At 40.4% G+C, this 21,309-nt stretch overlaps 1 protein-coding gene across 1 annotated transcript; it reads left to right on the top strand.

Annotated features, from left to right (window-relative positions):
• The first annotated feature begins 409 nt into the window (after window positions 1-409).
• pex13 (peroxisomal biogenesis factor 13) lies at window positions 410-20,142 on the top strand. Its single transcript, XM_078404756.1, has 4 exons — window positions 410-585; window positions 8,932-9,623; window positions 15,763-15,888; window positions 17,134-20,142. Exons 1-4 carry the CDS (start codon window positions 515-517, stop codon window positions 17,427-17,429), a joined length of 1,185 nt encoding a protein of 394 aa, XP_078260882.1. The 5' UTR covers window positions 410-514; the 3' UTR covers window positions 17,430-20,142.
• The last annotated feature ends 1,167 nt before the right edge of the window (window positions 20,143-21,309 follow it).

Below are 21,309 nucleotides of genomic sequence, written 5' to 3'. Positions count from 1 at the left end.
CATTGGATGGACGGTATCTATGCGTTTCATTGGATGGATGGTGTCTCCGCGTTCCAATTGGATGGACGGTATCTACGCGTTTCATTGGATGGATGGTGTCTCCGCGTTCCATTGGACGGTATCTACGCGTTCCATTGGATGAATGGTATCTCCGTGTTTCATTGGATGGACGATGTCTCCGCGTTCCATTGGATGGACGATGTCTCCGCGTTTCATTGGATGGACGATGTCTCCGCGTTCCATTGGATGGGCGGTGTCTCCGCGTTCCATTGGATGGATGGTGTCTCCGCGTTCCATTGGATGGTTTCATTGGACGGTATCTACGCGTTTCATTGGATGGGCGGCGTCTCCGCGTTCCATTGGGCGGTGTCTCCGCGTTCCATTGGACGGTATCTACGCGTTCCATTGGATGGGCGGTGTCTCCGGGTTCCATTGGCCGTAACGGAGGGGTGACCGCCGCTGAAGTGTGTGTGGAGAGGTCGCCCATTCAACTCATGTTTTTGGAGCAAAAATCATGGGATCACAGCCACCTCCTAAACCCTGGGAACGACGAATCCCGGGACATATGAGTGTCCCGTCCTTCCAGTAAGTGTGTTCCACTAATGTGCCGTGTAATAGGAGGACATTATCTCCACGGGTTTACGACGACTCTTGGTGCAGCAGTTGCAGGCTCCAGGACCATGTTAGTGTGGTTGAGTAGTTGGACACCAAAAGCTTGTATTTAAACACCTTGACATGTTGTTAATCATCCCCAGGGGCTTCACGGATATGAAGACAAATCACATTTCAAATATTAGGCCAGGTGTCCAAAATCTTGATCAAGGAGGGAAATTTTAAGGGTAGTTTTGAAAGAGAAATACAGGGCAGGCAAATCTGTTCGGGAAATTCAAGAGGTTAGGGCCGAAGAAACTGAAGGCATAATAACCAACAAAAGAGCTATTAAAATTGTGGATAATCTAGCGGTCAAATTGGTGGCGTGTATATATTTGGAAGAATATTGCAGCAACAGGGACTGTCGCAGCTATTTGAAATAGGAAATCATTTTTAAATCAATCTCCTGATGGATCAGGATTCATTGTAAATCGGTATGTACTGCGCTGATGTGTGAATAGGACGGTACAGTTCAGGGCACGGTGGAACTTTAGATAACCTTCAGTTACCTTGGAAGATAGAATTGGATTTTAAGACAGGAGTATATTGGAATAGGCAGGTCGAGGGGTATTGTGCTAAAAGTGCTCTCCTGGGCTCTTTACCATAAAAGAGACACATGGTTATCTGTGGGAAAAGCATTGTGTTTTTTTTAACTGAGCAACATTTCATAATATATTATTAGTCTTTCACAATGTTCATACAGAATAGACCAATAGCTGGTAACTAGTGTGAAGTATTTGTACAAAGTTCAGAGGTTATTTACAGAATTCAAAATACTGATGTGTTGCTCAACTATTTTACCTTGTAATATTTTGCCCTAGAATTATGTGTCCTGTTGGACCTTCTCAAATGAAAGTAATAAACAGGAGACAAGTGCATTGTTTGGATGGAGAAACTCTGCCTGATACAAACTCTACCAGGTGAAAGCTTACAGCCTGTGTCAGAACTTGTTTTAAAGCAGGAAATGTGCCCAGTAACAGCAGTTCCGGGGACTGTAACTTGATGAAGCCCCTTTGCTTTAGGGAGACCCTTCACAAACAATAACATTTGACAGAACCTTGCTCATCCTTTTAATGAGTGTAGTTTTTGACATGTAGAAATTTTAAAAGTTGATTTAACCACAGAAGAATATTCGTTGAGAACACTCATTCGTATCATGGGCTGCTTTGTATTCAAGTGGTTTAAAAAGCGGAGTGAGTAATGGAAAATATTTTTGAAAACTGCATAAGCCCATGACGAATGCTGTAAAATCACAATTTAATAAGTGCTTTAAACATGCATAAATACTCGCATCAGAAAATTACGCACAATTTAAAGTATTCCATTTTTTTAAATTCATGATAATAACGGTTAACAAAGATTATAAGAAGGGGGGGGGTTATGTGGAATTAATCTTGGTGAGTGGCTGCAGTATTTACTTTCGCTCACACAAATGTAAATGGTAGATGCAGCGTGCCAGTGATAATGGGATAGTTATTGAGTCCAGTGAAGAGACATTGGGTAAATGGGAATGATCTTTCTCAACTGGATATTTGTTGTGTTTGCATGCCTCAAAGTTTGGTGTGGGAATTGCAGTCTTCTGACCTGAGTTTTGTGGATGGTGGATAGATTTTGAAGAGAAAGGGCATGAAAGAGACATACCAGTGTACCCAGTTATTGCTTTAACCATACTCTCAATTTTTTAAAAAATAGTATATTGTCACGTGTACCGAGGTACAGTAAAAAGCTTTTATTGCAGACTAACCTGTCGGTGGAAAGATAACATATGATGAAAATCGAGCCATTTACAGTGTACAATTACATGATCTCGTGAATAATGTTTAGAGGAAGAGAAAGCCAGTAAAGTCTGATCGAAGATAGTCCGAAGATCTCCAATGAGGTAGATAGGAGGTCAGGACTGCTCTCTGGTTGCGGTAGGGTGGTTCAGCTGCCTCATAATAGCTGGGAAGAAACTGTCCCTGAATCTGGAGGTGTGTGTTTTCACACTTCTATACCTTTTGCCAGATGGGATAGGGGCGAAGAGGGAGTGGCCAGGGTGCGACTCATCCTTGATTATGCTGCTGGCCTTGCCGAGGCAGCAAGAGGTATAAATGGAGTCAATGGCAGGGAGGTTGGTTTGTGTGATGGTCTGGGTTGCGTCCACAATTCGCTGCAATTTCTCGCAGTCTTGGATGGAGCTTGATATGGTTTTGCAGCCTTGCAAGGTTGATATGGGTGGTTCACATTAAACATTGGGTCAATATGACTGCCCTCAACCCATCCCCTGAAAAAGACATTGATGTTCAGAAACACCATCGATAGTTTTGTTGATTTATCATGTGGATATCAACTCCTTATACAAAAACAAACAAAATGCTGGAGTAACTCAGCGGATCAGGCAGCATCTCTGGAGGACAGTAGAATAAGAAGTGAAATATGAAGCCAGAAGAAAGGATAGGGGAAGGAGAAAGGTAGTGGGAGAAATGGGTACACACTGAGTGGGGCACAGGGAAGAGTGGGAGGGAGATTTATTTACAATTGAAGAAAACCGTTTTCATAATGTTGGCTTATAAGCTACCCAAGTGGGATAAAATGTGCAAAATCTCCGTACTCATTATGTTTAACACCACACGGTTAAATAATATGACAAGCCTTCCATTTCCGAACCTAAACCTGGTGTTTTGGAGTTTTGCTGTACCCTGCATGATGTACTTTTTAATGGACGGAATTATGATTGGAGATGATAATAATGAACTGCTCTCACTCTGACTCAATGAAGCATTTGATATTTGGGATTTCCTTACTTTGACAATCACCATCGTTTTCCTTTGTGTAATGATAGATGGATACAGGTGAAAGGGGGGTTGATAGGTTGAGTGACAGAGAAGGTTAGAGGTGAAGAAGAAGAGAAAAGTGCAAGATAGGGAGAGATAAAGGGGGAAATATGAAACCAGCGGAAGGGATATAGGTGGAAGGGGAATATGGGAAGGGAATGCCAGAGGGGAGAAGAGGGAGTGGCCAGGGAGCGACCATCCTTGATTATGCTGCTGGCCTTGCCGAGGCAGCGAGAGGTATAAATGGAGTCAATGGCGGGGAGGTTGGTTTGTGTGAAGGTCTGGGCTGTGTCAACAATTCTCTGCAATTTCTCGCAATCTTGCATGGAGCTTGATATGGTGGGAGATAGTGGGAGAAATGGGTGGGGTGCCAGGAAGAGCGGGGGAAAATGGGTGGGGCTATTATCACCACCATCTTCCAGTGTGTCATTCTCTTAATAATCCAGACTTTGGAGTACAATTGGACATTGTTTTGATGTCAAGCCTGCGAAACTCCTTGCTGACTTTCAATACTTTGATGCTTGTACTATGAGATATGGGGCAGAATCCAGAATGTGAGTCTTCAGTATTTGCTAATTTGGTCCTTTTTTAATTTAATTTGTCATTATAAATATTTAACTTATTATGTGAATCAATAACTGCAAAAGAAACATTTTTGTTTTGTACCAAGTATTTGACAACATTTATAATGGACAGTCTATATCTAATCTAAATTTTATTCGTTTTCCAATCTAAATCATTACTAATCCCTTCAGATATTAATATAAAAAATTGGTATTATCGCTCTCGACCCGAAACATCACCAATTCCTCCTCTCCAGAGATGCTGCCTGTCCTGTTGAGTTACTCCAGCATTTTGTGTCTATCTTCAGTGTAAACCAGCATCTGCAGTTCCTTGCTACACATTATTATCGAGTCTGTTTCATGTTGCTTGTAACGATTCAGTCTCTACCAAGAGCAAAGCAAAACAGATCATTGTACCATGGAATATTTGTTGTTCAGATTTATTCCTGAAGACAATGCCATCTGGTGAATGAATGAATGAATAATGAATGAATAAGTTTCTTGGCCAAGTATGCATATACAAGGAATGTGCCTTGGTGCTCCGCTCACAAATGACAACACAAACATACAGTTAACAATTAAGAATAAAGCATAACCACATCAAAACAATAAGGATACACCATTACGGTCTAAACATGTGGGTGAAAATAAAACAGAACAAAAAAGAGACTACAGACTTTGGTTATTGAGTAGAACTATCACTCGTGGGGAAAAAAGCTGTTTTTATGTCTGGCTGTGGCTGCTTTGACAGTCCGGAGTCGCCTTCCAGAGGGAAGTGCTTCGAAGAGTTTGTGGTCAGGGTGAGAGGGGTCAGAGATGATCTTGCCCGCTCGCTTCCTGGCCCTTGCTTTGTACAGTTCGTCAATGGGGGGAAGGTTGCAGCCAACAACCTTCTCAGCTGTGCGAACGATCCGTTGCAGCCTCCGGATGTCGTGCTTGGTGGCTGAGCCAAACCAGACCATGAAGGAGAAGGTGAGGACGGACTCAATGATAGCAGTATAGAATTGGACCATCATTGCCTGTGGCAGATTGTGTTTCCTCAGTTGCCGCAGGAAGTACATCCTCTGTTGGGCCTTTTTGACTGTGGAGTCGATGGTGGCCCCCCCATTTAAGGTCCCTGGAGATGATGGTTCCAAGGAACTTAAATGACTCCACAGATGTGACTATGGTGTTGTTGATGGTGAGTGGGGGGAGGGGAGGGGGAGCTCTTCGAAAGTCTACAATTAGTTCCACTGTCTTAAGAGCATTGAGCTCCAGGTTGTTGCGATGGCACCAGGACGCCAGCTATGTCACTTCCCCTCTGTAAGGCAGATTCCTCCCCATCCTGGATCAGTCCAATCAGGGTTGTGTCATCCGCAAACTTGAGGAGCTTGATAGAGGAGTCTGTGGAGGTGCAGTCGTTGGTGTAGAGTGAGTAAAGGAGAGTGGAGAGTACGCAGCCTTGCGGTGCTCCTATGCTGAGGGTCTGCGGGTCCGAGATGTGCTTTCCCAGCCTCACATGCTGCTTCCTGTCCGTCAGGAAGTTGGTGATCCACTGACAGAGGGGTTCAGGCACAGTCAGCTGGGAGAGTTTGTAGTGTAGTAGCTCTGGCACAATGGTGTTAAATGAATCTATTATAACACTTATACCTAAAATAGACAAAGATCTGGAGGACCCAGGATCATATAGAGCTATAGCTCTTTTAAATACTGATCAAAAGATACTAACGAAAATATTAGCACAAAGATTAAGCACAGTTATTAATAAACTAATTCACCCCGATCAAACAGGATTTATACCAAAACGATATTCCTCATATAACCTCAGACGATTATATAATATTATATATTCGAAAAGAGGTATTAATAAAGACTTAGTAATTATTTCGTTAGATGCGGAGAAAGCCTTTGACCAAGTGGAATGGTCTTATTTGTTTTCGGTTATGGAATTTTTTAATTTGGGAGAGAAGTTTATCACTTGGGTTAAATTATTATATACCAATCCAACAGCTAGAATAATAACAAATCAAATACTATCAAATAAATTTAATCTATTTCGAGGCTGCAGACAGGGTTGTCCTTTATCCCCACTATTGTTTGCACCTGCATTAGAACCTTTAGCTCAACGGGTGAGAATACATCCTGAAATATATGGATATGACACCACAAATACTGAAAATAAAATTTCTTTATATGCGGATGATGTATTACTTTATATCACAAACCCGGAAATTAGTATTCCAAATTTACTAAAATTAATAACTGAATTTGGATCATATTCAGGATATAGTATTAATTGGAACAAAAGTGAACTTATGCCGATAAGGGTAAATAATCTACATATATTACAACAATTTCCTTTTAAGATAGCAAACGAAAAAATAAAATATCTTGGAATTTATGTAACAAAAAGATTTGATTCTTTATTTAAAGCTAATTTTCCGCTCTTATTGAATAAATTAAATAAAAATATTTTATATTGGAAAACATTACCAATCTCATGATAGGTAGAATTAATGCAATAAAAATGATTTTTCTTCCACAATTATTATATCTTTTCCAAATGATTCCGATATATCTTCCTAAAAATTTTTTTTAAAAAATTGATTCCATAGTCACTAACTTTATCTGGGATTATAAGAGCCATAGAATAAAAAAAGAACACTTATGTAAACCAAAAATAAATGGAGGTCTAGCTCTACCAAACTTTACGTTTTATTATTGGGCAGTCAATATTAAAAATATTAACTTTTGGTTAGTAGAGACAGATAAACAACCAACCTGGTTAATAATGGAAAAAGAAGATTGTTCGCCCTTTGAAATTAGTTCGATTTTATTCGCCAATAATAAAATAAGTAAGAAAACCTATAGTGAAAACCTTATAATAGATAGTGGAATACGTATTTGGAAACAAATAAAGAAAACATTAAAATTGGAATGTATACCACTAGCTCTTACTATTGTAAATAACATCACATTTAAACCTTCAATGATAGATAAAGGTTTTTTACAATGGAAAAACTGTGGAATTAATAAGATGGGAGATCTCTATAGGGAAAAAATTTTCCTTTCATTTCAAGAATTACAACAAATTTATGGATTACATTCAAAAGATTACTTTAGATATTTACAAATTAGAGATTATGTAAAAGCAAATACACATGAAATTAGAAATAGAAAGACAGAGATTTTAGATGAATGTTTGAATAAACACCCAAATACAGAAAAATTGATATCATATATTTATAATATTCTACTGGAAAACGACGCTCCAAGTACAGAAATATATAGACAATCATGGGAAAATGAATTAGGTCAAATTATTAGACCTGATATATGGGATGAAAGTTTACAACACATACATCACTGTTCGCTAAATGCTAGACACTCTCTTATACAATTTAAAATATTACATAGACTACATTATTCAAAAGCTAAATTACATAGTATTTTTCCAAATATATCTGCCATTTGTGACAAATGTCAGCAATTGGAAGCTAATTTAACGCACATATTCACAAACTGAAAAAATCACTAAATTCTGGACAGAAATATTTAAAATAATTTCGAATGTTGTTAATAGGAAGCTGATCCCTGACTCAAACTTAATAATACTGGGAATATTAGAAACAGATCAATTATTAACAACGAATCAAAGAATTTTTATTGATTATAGTTTAATAATTGGGAAAAACTTAATACTGAAATTCTGGAAAGGTCCTACATCCCCCACAATTAAAATGTGGATTACAGGAATGTCGGAGACACTTCATCTGGAAAGATTGAGACTTGTACTAGTGGACGGGTTGAATCTTTTCAGAGGAATATGGTCTCCATTTATTGTATATTTAAAGGGTCAAAATGGCTTGGTTCGAGGACATGACCGTGGCCTGAATAATGGAATGGAGGAAGAATTATGAATAATAAATCATGGATATATCTCCAATGATAGATAACTTTTTTAATACTCCATTCATTTCTCCAATTTGGATCTCTTATTTTTATTTTATTTTTCTCTATCTTTTCCTCTCTTAAAAAAAAAGTATAGAAATATGTAGGACATAATTGTTAATATTAATAATATCACGAATGTATGTAATAAGTAAATTTTATTAATATGTATTTATGTTTAATAAAAATATTTATATAAAAAAAAAAGCCGAGCTAAAGTCCACAAACAGAATCCTGGAGAAATATTAGTCCTGTTTTCTCTCAACTGATGCAGCTTCAACTGTTGAGTGTCTCCTGCATTTTCTGTATCTTAAACTTTTAAGCCACAGTTTAAGAATAAGGGGTAGGCCATTTAGAACTGAGATGAGGAAAAACTTTTTCAGTCAGAGAGTTGTGAATCTGTGGAATTCTCTGCCTCAGAAGGCAGTGGAGGCCAATTCTCTGAATGCATTCAAGAGAGAACTAGATAGAGCTCTTAAGAATAGCAGAGTCAGGGGGTATGGGGAGAAGGCAGGAACAGGGTACTGATTGAGAATGATCAGCCATGATCACATTGAATGGCTTGAAGGGCCGAATGGCCTCCTCCTGCACCTATTGCCTATTGTCTATTTTAAACCACAAAAATTAATTGATCTACTGGTATACAAAATTATTGTGGATCCCATGTGTCTTAATCTTCTGGCTTAACCTGTCATGAAGGGGCTTGTCAAATGCTTTACTAAAGTCCATGTAGACAACCCTCATGGTCACTACGCTCATCAGTCATCTTCGTCACCTCCTCAAAAAGTAGTCAAGCAAATTTGTAAGACGTGACTTCCCCTTGCACAAAACCCATGCTGATCACCCGTGATCAGATTTTTTAAACTTTAAATGAAGTGTGACACTCTCTTCCAAAAAAACATTTGCTAAACACTTTCTTTCTCGTTATTGGGTTTTCTATTGCTGAAATTATATTTGTACTTCTTGAATTTCAGATCTGCTGAGTTGGTATCTGGCTTGCCTTCAAGACAAGGACAGACTGTGGTCACACGGATTCCACCTCCTGTTCCGCCAAGATCAACACAACAGTCTGGAATTGGCAATCTCAACAACTACAGATCTACGTACAACAGCTTTTCTCCGGCATACCAGCCATATGGGAGTTCTTTGTACGGAAGCTATAGCCCTTACAGTTATGGATATGGAGGTCTGGGTCACAACAGGTTTCGAACAGATGATGTACGTCCCAGCACATTTGTACGTCAGGCTGAAGAGAGCAGTAGAGGAGCGTTTCAGTCTATAGAAAGCATCGTTCATGCATTTGCCTCTGTCAGCATGATGCTTGAGGCTACTTTTTCAGCAGTTTACAATAGTTTCAGAGCCGTCTTGGATGTTGCTAATCACTTTTCCAGACTCCGAGTGCATTTCACCAAAGTTCTGTCAGCATTTGCGGTGATCCGATCTTTTAAGTATATGTGCAGGAAGCTGCAAAGGTTACTTGGCCTGCGGAACTACTCTGAGGTTGAAGATTTATGGGCAGACAGTGCTGGTTCCGTGGTCCCACCTGGAGCCGAAGACAAGATACCTGGGTCAAGCAAATCCTGGCCCATATTTTTGTTTTTTGCAGTGATTCTGGGCGGCCCTTATCTCATATGGAAATTATTAAGCTCCGCTACTTCCGAACCAGGTGAGAGGAACTCTTGCGAATTAAAACAACTGCAGTAAACCATTGTTTAAACGGACCCCTTTATAAAGGATTTTGGTTGTAGCGGACCGACCTGCCATGTTATCCCCGGCTCGCACTGCCTCCCCTTCACGTACAGACCCCGCTTCAGACTCCACCCTGGGTTCGCAAGGTGCACCACTGAGCTCGTCTTCACCCACTGCATGGTTCGGTTGACACGGCTGTTGTTGCGGCTCACGTTGTAGCCCCTGGGGACAATGCTTTCTTCAGGGCGCCACCACCTACAGGACGTGGTGGGGCATCGTCGGGCTCCTTCTCAATACAATACAATACAATATATCTTTATTGTCATTGTACGGGGGTACAACGAGATTGGGAATGCGCCTCCCATACGATGCAATAATTTAATTAGCTGGTCAGTATTGATTTAAACAACCCAATGAAACAAATTGTAACAGTTTTAAAACAGAATAAAGTGCAAGTAGATCAGTGCCGGATCACTGTGCGATGTGACCATCCGGCTCACCAGTTGCTGTTTATTCCTGTTGGCCGTTGCTTTGTCCACTCCCCATTCCACCGCCACTTCCTCGGCCTCCCATCGTTCTGCCCACTCGGCCTGTATGCCTCCATCACTGCCACTCCTCCTCCTCCTCCCCCAGACCACCTTCCAAGATAGTCACAATAGGTCGGAGTCGCCGACAGACTCCACCTTGGAGGAGGTGGCAGTGGGGCTGGAAGTGGACAAACAATGGCTGACTGGCAGCAGCGGCAGCAGGTGAGAGGGGAGGGATCCCCACGGTGACTGAGCGCACCCTGTCGGTGGTGGCAGCCTGAAGAAAGAGCTGACGGGCAGGGGCTACAACGTGAGCCACAAGAACAGCCGTACGACCAGACCGTGCAGGAGCTGGTGAAGAAGGGCTCGCTGGTGCAGGCCAGCCTTGTTTTAAGTTGAAATGTCACAAGGTACTAGAGTAACTCTGCAGACAGAATCAGTCTGAAGAAGGTTCCGATGTCACTTATCCATGTTCTCCCGAGTTGCTGACGGACCCGCTGAGTTACTCCAGCGCCCTGTGTCCTTCTGTGTAAACAATCATCTTTGTATCAACTACATACAAGGATAATATCCTACTCGGTTTATAGCGGGTAATCGGCAGTAATGGATACCATTTCCTCCTCTCCCTTCCCCACCCCCCACCACGGTCTGTTATAATGAGGGTTCACTGTAAACATATTGTTTCTTTTTTGCATATGAAAATTCAGGGCCTAAATTTGAAGGGGTTTGCGGAAACTTCTCGAAAGAAATATAATTGTAATAAGTTCTTTAAGAATGATGCATAGCAATGGTCATTTGGGATATGGAGCAAAAGAGGGCAAATGCTGGAAATATGAAACACAGATTGATTTTTTAGATTTAGATTTTTAGATTTAGAGATACAGCGCAAAAACAGGCTCTTCGACCCACTGGGTCCGCGCCACCCAGCGATCCCCGTACATTAACACTATCCTACGCCCACTAGGGACAATTTTAAAAAAAACATTTGCCCAGCCAATTAACCTACAAACCTGTACGTCTTTGGAGTGTGGGAGGAAACCTAAGATCTCGGAGAAAACCCACGCAGGTCACGGGGAGAACGTACAAACTCTGTACAGTACAGCACCCGTAGTCAGGATCGAACCTGAGTCTCCGGCGCTGCATTCGCTGTAAGGCAGCAACTCTACCGCTGCGCCACCGTGCCTATTGCTGGAAGCCTTTTGGGTCAAACAACTTTCACAGGGACTAGATAAGTGCTCAAAATCAGCATGTTGTATGTTGCAGAGAGGGAGGGGACTGCAGATGATACAACCCTGTCTCCCCCTCTTAACTGTCCCCTGATGTTCTGGACCCCCAACTTCAGCTGCGTACCTAAGATAGACACAAAAAGCTGGAATCACTCATCGGGTCAGACAGCATCTCTGGAGAGAAGGAATAGGTGACGTTTCGGGTCAAGACCCTTCTTCAGACTGTCAGGAAAGGGAAATGAGAGATGTAGACAGTGATATAGAACAAATGAATGAAAGATATGCAAAAAAGGTATCTCTTTATCACCATCAATATCTCTCGTATTCCCTGACTCTGTCTGACACACTGAGTTACTCCAGCTTTATGTGTAAGAAAATAACTGCAGATGCTGGTACAAATTGAAGGTATTTATTCACAAAATGCTGGAGTAACTCAGCAGGTCAGGCAGCATCTCAGGAGAGAAGGAATGGGTGACGTTTCGGGTCGAGACCCTTCTTCAGACTGATGTCAGGGGGGCGGGACAAAGGAAGGATATAGGTGGAGACAGGAAGTTAGAGGGAGAACTGGGAAGGGGTGGGGGGGGGGAAGAGAGGGACAGAGGAACTATCTAAAGTTGGAGAAGTCAATGTTCATACCGCTGGGCTGCAAGCTGCCCAAGCAAAATATGAGGTGCTGTTCCTCCAATTTCCGGTGGGCCTCACTATGGCACTGGAGGAGGCCTATGTGTGTGTATCTTTGGTTCAAACCAGCATCTACACTCCATTCCTACACATTCTAGCTGCATACCTGGCCGACGGTCTGGCTACTGGCCTTGGGCTACGTTTTGATTCTGGGGACATAATGTACTAATGTACACTCTGCATCCCCAGCTTGCATTCCAGAGGAATGTATGGGCCAGATTCCCGATCAGCGGGGTTTCCAAATATTTAGATGCTGGATTATCAGAGTTTTATTGCAGCTCTAATTTCCATGCACTTTCATTTGCCCTCTTCCTGAATGCCCTTGAGTAATTTGGCTTAAAAATTCAACAGGGGACGTTTGAATATAGATTGCTCACACAGAGAGGCATCATAGCCCCATTGATTGTAGTGTTTTCTGGTGTGGACTGGAGGCTGAAGAAACGTGGAGTTGAAATAGTGTACCTGCACTAAAGCCAAGTGATAAACTGCAATATTCCTGTGTAATCTGAAACATTTCACAGTTACATTTCACATATATCTTGAATTAGTAAATGCAACCTGCATTGATGGCAGACGTGGGCAGCGTTAATAATGCCTCTATTTGGGTCTGCTAGTTATCACGATGAGCTTTGTAAAGTTGAATAGGAAGAATTATAGCCTGAAGAAAGATGATATAAAGGTTTACATTTTTTTTTTTTAAAGGTATTCACGTAAGATATTTGAATTATACAATAATAATATAACCAGGTTTAGGTTGCATGAGTGGAGTGTCAGAAAAGAATAGCGGCACGGTGGCGCAGCGGTAGAGTTGCTGCCTTACAGCGAATGCAGCCCCGGAGATTCAGGATCGATCCTGACTACGGGCGACGTCTGTACGGAGTTTGTACGTGACCTGCGTGGGTTTTCTCTGAGATCTTCGGTTTCCTCCCACACTCCAAAGACGTACAGGTATGTAGGTTAATTGGCTGGGCAAATGTAAAAATTGTCCCTAGTGGGTGTAGGATAGTGTTATAGTGTTAATGTGCAGGGATCGCTGGGCGGCGCGGACCCGGTGGGCTGAAGGGCCTGTTTCTGCGATGTATCTCTAAATCTAAATCTAAAAAAAGATTGCAGAAAGTATTTTTCTTCTATTATATCATTGGCAGATGCCTAATTTGTAAATGATATAGTGAGCTTTAACCATTCTGAAGAAGGGTCTCGACCCGAAACGTCACCCATTCTCTCCAAAGATGCCGTCTGTCCCACTGAGTCACTCCAGCTTTTTGTGTCTATCTTCAGGCCAGGGACATATTCAGTATTGGTTTATTGTTGTCAGGTGTACTGAGAAACTGTGAAAAATGTTGTTTTGAGTGTTATCCAGTAAATCATACGAGTCAGTCATTCACGTGTGCAAAAGTTTATGCAAAACGAAAATAACCAGGGTGTAGAATATGGTGTGATAGCTACAGAGAAAGTGCAGGTTAATAAAAGTGGCAAGTACTGCACAAACTAGATTGGGATATCGGGAATTCATCCCTAACATGTGAGAGATCCATTGAAGAGTCTAATAACAGCGGGAAGAAGCTGTTCTTGAATCCAGTGGTGTGTGTTTTCAAGCTTTTGTATCTTCACATCTACGGGAGAGGAGAGAAGGAGGATTGACTAACGACACCGTGACGTATATATGGAGTCGACGGGGGAGTGAGAAGGTTGCTTTCATAACTCTAATTCTTTGGAGTCTTGGCCAGTGCAGTTTCCATACCAAACTATGCTGCATCTGCATAGGGCGCTTTCTCTGATACATCTGTCGAAATGGATAAGAGTCATTGGAGACATTACAAATTTCTTTAGCCTTATGAAGTAGAGGCATTGGTGTACTTTCTTGGCTGTGACATCAATTATGGATGTACCAGATCACATTGCTGGTGATATTTGCTACAAGGAACTTGAAGCCCTTGACCATTTCCACCCTTGATTCAGACTGGGCCATGTACTTCCCCCCTTGCTTCCTGAAGTTGATGACCAGCTTCTTCATTGTGCTGACATTGAGGAAGATTCTGTTGTCTTGTCAGAATATTACTAAACTCTCTGATCTCCATTCTGTACTCCAACTAATCGTTGTTTGAGATCTGGGCCTCTATTGTGGTATAATCTGCAAACTTCTAAATGGAGTTAGAGTAATATTTCCATTTTTCTTTACGACTCAATGTGACAGGACTGTGGAGTTTTGATATGGTAATTTGGTCCCGGGGTTGTCTTTTGCATGCTTTTGTACTGCTTGACTCTCCTGTAGATGGACGTCTGATCCAGGCAGAAATCAAGTTACCTGACATTTAGATTTCGACATTGAGTCAAAAGAGTACAAAGTGCTCGGTTGGAAGATGAGGTGCTATTCCTATTGTAACAATACGGGAGGTCGTAGATGGATAGGTCAGGGTGGGAGTTCAGGGATGTCCCCCCAAGGATTAAACAATGGTGCTTCATAATGTAGTCACTCAATCTGCATTTTGTTTCTCCAGTGTAAGGGAGATTACATTGTGAATGCCAAATGCAGGTTAGGTGAAGTGCTCGTGATTTGATGCTTCATCTGGAAATACTGCCTGGGTCTCTGGGTGCAGGGAAGGGAAGAGGTAAAGGAACAAGTGTTGAAAAGCATGCATTTGCAAAGGAAAATATCATAAGAAGTGGGGGTAATTGGGGAGCACAAAGGATTGGACCAGGAAGTTACAAAGGGAATGGTGCCAGTGAAATGCTGAAGGGGGAGCGGGGAAGATATCTGGTGGTTGATTCTCTTTGAATCTGGTGGAAATTGTGGATAATGTAGGATTCAGATGGGATGGAGGCAAGGACTAGGGGGACTCTCTGTGTTCCGTTCCAAAAAGAGGGGGTGAGAGCAGACACATGGAAAAAGGATGAGATGCGGTAAAATGCTTTCTTAACAATTGTACAGGGGCTGCCGCCATTCACGAGGATGTAAGACATTTTGGAGACACCTGCACAGAAAGTTTAATAATTGGAGCAAATACTTAGAAACCGAGGAACTGGGAGAATGGAATGAAATCCTGACAGGAGGCGGGGGGGTGGGGGGGGGGGGTGTGAAGAATAATCAAGATGGCTCGGGGAGTAAGCAAGATTGTAATGGAATTTTAGGAGCTAGCTTATCTTCAGAGATGGAGACAAAGAGATTCAGAAAAGGAAGGGACATGTCAAAGGTTGACTGGGAAGGTGAGAGCACGATGAAAACTGACAGCAAAAAGTAAATAAATTATCAGGTTCAGCAAGGGAAAAAAAAGTTGAGGTTGAGGCCTGGGTAGGACTGAAACAAAGAGTTTCACATATATCTCCCACAAAATGTCAGGCTTAGCTTGGGCCTATGATGATGGAATTAATTTATTGTGCTTTATCCAGATTGTTCGATTTCAGAGGTGTTTCAAAATTCACACATTGCTATTCCAATTACTGAAATTTCATGATCCAATCCTTGAGATTTTATATCGGTTTACCAATATAGGCTTCAAACAAACTCTGTCTTGCAGATATTTGAGTTATTTTTCATAAAAAGATTAGATTGCTGTTGTTGTGGTTAATCGTTGGTGACATCAATTCCATTGCAGCTCCGATGTGCATTTTACGCTGTGTAGGTTGATAATGGGCAGTATTCTTTCTGAACATTAATAAGTGCCTTTCTCCATTTTCAACAAAGAATCAACCAGTTGGGCAAACGGAGAAGATGATCATGTTGTTGCAAGAGCAGAGTATGATTTCACTGCTGGCACAGAAGAAGAGATCTCATTCCGTTTGGGTGATATGCTCAACCTGGCTCCTAAAGGTGAGTCATATGACCATTTCATCAAAAGAACAAAAAGTATAAAATGAAGTATATTAAAACTGCATTACTCAAATATTGCTATAAATGTCCCATGCATTAACATTAAACACTCGGTGGACTGTTTGTTCCCTTGTTGTATCTCCCACTGTCTTCCTGTCTCCACCGATATCCTTTCTTTGTCCCGCCCCCCTGACATCAGTCTGAAGAAGGGTCTCGACCCATTCCATCTCCGCTAGATGCTGCCTGACCTGCTGAGTTACTCCAGCATTTTGTGATACCTTCGATTTGTACCAGCATCTGCAGTTATTTTCCAACATTAAACACTCGGTGGACTGTTCCCATGTTGTATCTCCAAACAAAAATAATCTTTGCCATAAATGTAAAGTACTTTTCTTTTCTAAGAAACAGCCCAGAATTGCTGTTTCAGTGTTTAATGTTTATAGTTTCTCCATCTCGCAATAAAGGTGGGTCTCAAAAATTGAGAACTGAGACTAAATTTACAATTTTGAAAATACCACAAAGTAATCTTAGAATTGTTTTCTTCTTTCTCTGAAGTCAACCACGTATTTTGGGCATGAAGATGTTTCTTCCATGCAGGCCTTTAGAGCTGGAGGTTTCAAAATGCTGAAAGCATTGAGAGATATTTTGTGTTTGAAATTTGAAGAATTATTTTAAATATGTTTCTCACGGTCTTGGTTGCTTGATTCCTGGGATGGCAGGACTTTGATATGAAGAAAGACTGGATAGACTCGGCTTGTACTCGCTGGAATTTAGAAGATTGAGGGGGGATCTTATAGAAACGTACAAAATTCTTAAGGGGTTGGACAGGCTAGATGTAGGAAGATTGTTCCCGATATTGGGGAAGTCCAGAACAAGGGGTCACAGTTTAAGGATAAGGGGGAAGTCTTTTAGGACCGAGATGAGAAAGTTTTTTTTCCACACAGAGAGTGGTGGAATTCTCTGCCACAGAGGGTAGTTGAGGCCAGTTCGTTGGCTATATTTAAGAGGGAGTTAGATGTGGCCTTTGTGGCTAAAGGGATCAGGGGGTATGGAGAGAAGGCAGGTACAGGATACTGAGTTGGATGATCAGCCATGATCATATTGAATGGCGGTGCAGGCTCGAAGGGCCGAATGGCCTACTCCTGCACCTATTTTCTATTTTCTATATAACCCAATCTAAATCGCTGCTTTAGGTGAATTTTGATACCAATTCAAAATATACTTAATTGTTTTGCTTCTCTCCAGAACAACAGCCAAAAGTACGTGGATGGTTGCTGGCCTGTTTAGATGGCCAAACAACTGGATTAGTGCCAGCCAATTATGTCAGAATTTTAGGTAAAAGGCGAGGCAGAAGGCAAGTGGAGCAGGAACACACTGCAAAGCAGCAGCCACAGACACAAGATAATTCAACAGGCGAAGGAACCTCATTCAAGGAAGAAGAGGCTGTCTTTGAATCTGCTTTCACTGAAACCTCAAAGCAGAATACAGAGTCTGACACAGTGGAATCCACAATTGCTGGGAAAGATATAATAAATGTCTGAAATTACTCCTATGAATAGGAAAATAGAATTTTCCCCATCTGTTCTTCTGATCTATAAAATTGTATCAATAGTTTTAATGCTTCTAGCATATCATATTCTTTCATTCGCAACCTAGCAAAATATTCTTTGATAAAGAAATTGGGTGCATAAAGTACACTTTATTTGCCACCTACCTGAATGTATCCCATGCACTTGGTCTACATGTACCTGATAACTAATATCTGTGAGAACAATTAACTGTAAAATTTTAATCTTGGCTTGAGATTTCAACAACTTCGATGGGTTTGTCTGTTTGAATAAGTTGTTTCTCCAGGGAGATGTGGAGCTGATTCAATTGGCAGCAATCTGTGATATTAGTATCACTCAAGCTTACCGAATGTCTAAAATTGGAACACTCAGGGTTTTTGAAGTTTGTGTAATTGGTAACGTTGTGGTAATTTTTGGATTAAATACCGGTTGTGATGCGCTGGTCTGTAATAATTATACTACATTGTCTAAAACACACAAATTAATGGACAAAAGCAAACATCTGAAGTAATCATATATTCTTAAACTGTTGACTAATTCCGTTACTGAAATGAATATGTCTGATGGAATGTCTCCAATTAATTGAATAACCATAAACTTGTATTAATTTAGGAATGTTATGATTTTCAACTGTTATACCAAGGATTTTTTTTCCAAACTAATAATGGTGGCTAGGTAAGATTGTATAATCTTCTTGCTTTAAAAACTCCTAAGGAGTGAAGTTGATGTACAATCCAGTGTCATAGAATGGATATGACTTGATGTAAGGAGTAAATTATGAAACATAATTATAAAGTAATGTGTTGGAGGCACATCAACAAGTAGAATAAAATGGAGCAGATCATCATGTTGCAAGGGCAGTGTATGATTTCACTGCAGGGGCAGAAGAAAAGATTTCATTAAGCTCGGGTGCTTTGCTCAGCCTATTAAGATCTGGTCTATTCATATCAATATGTAATTTCTTAACTAAGTTCCATAATCCAAACTTTATGACTATAATATTAGCCAATAAAATGTGTATGGTGTTTGAATTGTGCAAATTTACACATTTAATGGCTTACCCCTCATCCTCTCAGCTCTTTGCATTTTCAAGAGATTCGTGAGTGTGCTAATGCCTGAAAGATGTGCCGCAAAGGTAAAAACCTCCATTTAAATTAGGCCTGTGCAATTATTGAATTCATTGCAGTTGTATAAATTTCTTGTAGATGTTTTTCCCGGCTTATTATCACCATGATACTGAATAATTGTACCTGTACAGTCTGATGTGGTGCATTTAGATTAGGAGGGTCCTTGGCCTGATGTTAACGCAGCTGGCAGTTAGTGTGGTGGAATTGACCTCTGAGCCCCTATGCCACTGTACGTGAACAATAGACCAAAATTATGAGGCCTGATTTGAATGTAAGAGGTAATTCTGATGTGTGGGAAGGAACTGCAGATGCTGGTTTACACCGAAGATAGGCACAAAAAGCTGGAGTAACTCGGCGGGACAGGCAGCATCTCTGGAGAGAAGGAGTGGGTGACTTTTCGGGTCGAGACCCTTCTTCAGCCGAAGGTAATTCTGTGACAAAGACATCTGCCCAAGATTTTGGCAAAACAAGACAGCACTTGCAAGCTGAAATGGTGGTGTTTATCTACTTATGTGTGAAAATTTATGGGTCTACAGGCACAGAAACTTGATAAGTTAATTGTACTCCAATACTTGACTCTTAGAGTTCGCTACTCGAGTGTGAACTTACTGCAGTTTCCCAGCAGTAGTGCTTGGGAATTGGTATGTCGATTGTGTAGTACTTGGAGCCTGGTGCAACTTAACCTGTGTTCATTTCAATAGAGATGATCATCTGCAAGGGAGCAGGTGATTTTTTTTTTTGTTTTGAATTGAGATTATTTAATTGTTTAGGGTTTTTTTGGTGTCCAATTTTTTAATCTTAATTTTAATGTAACATTTTAAAGCTTGAATGTCAGATGTATTATGCTTGACAGATGGTGAAGCCTGGAGTGAAGCCTCTTAAGCTATGTGAGTCCATGAGATCTTTGATTGGAGGGTCTGGCAGTGGATGGTCGGTGAACTGCTACGGGAAGATACATAACCCTTGGAAATTAGTATATTGGCTAGATCAGTGAGCCTCGTTGTGAAACGATTGAATATTTATTATTCAATTTAGTTTTAATTGTGTAGAAGAATCAGCAATATTAGGTGTTGCTAGATCCACTTTTACCTTTATTTTTCCAGTTCAGAAGATAACACCAATGTATACTAAAAAATATATATATATGCTGGTGTGCAAAAATAACATTTTTCAAATAATTTTCTTCCCTTTAGTGCAGGCATATACATTAGACATATTGAGGTATCTTGTTAAATGTTAGGCAAATTCAGAATCAGTACATGAAACATCTGTTAATGCATGACATTATGGCTATTCTAAAAGGGTTAAAAGTAAGATTGTCTCATATTTTTCCCAAAAAAATCCTGCAGTATAAATGGAGAGTATTATTAATCTGTTTTTTGCCTGCATCTCTTTACTTAAATATTTCAATGGTACTGTCAACAATTGCATGTGTTAGTTGTAACTATGCTTTGAACTGATGTATAACACAAGTGTTCATTAACGCATGAGTGACTTTTGCAGATTATCTGGAACTCATTTTTGAGAACACTGCAATTATTTTTGTAATAAAATTAATTTTGCCACAAAAATGAGAGTTTTATGAATTACAAACTTTCAAAGAACTCTACAGTTCAATGAATTGATTTGCAGTAATTTCATTTGGATTTTTTGACAATAAAGGTTTTATAATTAGTGGATAAATCAATATCTTCTGCAAAGATATAATTATTCGGAACGGATTGCAGCACAAATTATCTTTACTCTTTATATTATTCAAATTATAGTTTAACCTTAGCTGTTAAAATCAAGAAGAGAGTTAATAAATTGAAGAATATATATTTTTTGGTAGTTTAAACTGTTTATTACAGTCATTTGAATATTTTAAAGTTTAGAGACACAGCATGGAAACAGTTCCTTTAGCCCCACTGAGTCCACGCCTACCATCGATCATCTGTTCACACTAATTCTGTTATCCCACTTTCACATCCATTCTTACACACTGAGGGCAATTTAGCGGTCAATCAACCTATGGACCTGCATATCTTTGGGCGTGGGATGAAACGGGATCACCTGGAGGAAACCCATGCAGTCACAAAGAGAACGTGCAAACTCCACCCGGAGAGCAGCCGAGGTCGGGATCAAACCCGGATATCTGGCGCTGTGAGGCAGCGGCTTTACAAGCTACACCACTGTACTGCACTAAGTTCCAGCAAAGGTGGAAGTAACAGATACATTTTGCATTCACAGGAAAGATCTTGAAGTTGTATTTAAAATCATTGTTTTATTAATGTTAGGAATTGTACAAAATTTTCTCAAATGTTATTGAAGATTATTACAACTTCAATAATAAAAGCTCAGTTATCACTTCACAATTGCATCAGAGGAGAGCATGTCCCCAAAACTTGTAATAATAGCAATGGATAAATGTAATAAAATGCATGTACATAGCTTTGTTTTGCTTGCTGAACTATTTCTTGTAATGTTATCAACTATTTCATATTAATGAGCAGCTAACTGCAGTGAATATCATGAATTATTTTTTTGGACAAATGTTTCTCAGATCGTTTTCTCATGACAAATCTGAACTGCTGTGATACGAAACGATACTATAAAACTTTATTCATCATCGGAGGGAAATTGGTCTGCTGACAAGGTACACAAACTTGAAATTAAAAGTGAAAAGAAAAAGACAAGTGACTGTTGTCTGGCTGCCATGTGCACAGCGCCTTCACCGGAACAAATGA

This window comes from Rhinoraja longicauda, chromosome 9 (genome assembly GCF_053455715.1).
Source record: "Rhinoraja longicauda isolate Sanriku21f chromosome 9, sRhiLon1.1, whole genome shotgun sequence".
NCBI classification, from domain to species: domain Eukaryota; kingdom Metazoa; phylum Chordata; class Chondrichthyes; order Rajiformes; family Arhynchobatidae; genus Rhinoraja; species Rhinoraja longicauda.
Note: the sequence above shows the minus strand (reverse complement) of the source record. Positions and strands in the feature narration are given on the sequence as shown.

Excerpts from the sequence above, each read along its gene's own strand:
- pex13 (XM_078404756.1), top strand. The coding sequence starts at position 515 with ATGGGATCACAGCCACCTCCTAAACCCTGGGAACGACGAATCCCGGGA. Across the intron at positions 586-8,931 it reads ATGAGTGTCCCGTCCTTCCA|ATCTGCTGAGTTGGTATCTG; the intron begins GTAAGTGTGTTC and ends CTTGAATTTCAG. Across the intron at positions 15,889-17,133 it reads GCTCAACCTGGCTCCTAAAG|AACAACAGCCAAAAGTACGT; the intron begins GTGAGTCATATG and ends GCTTCTCTCCAG.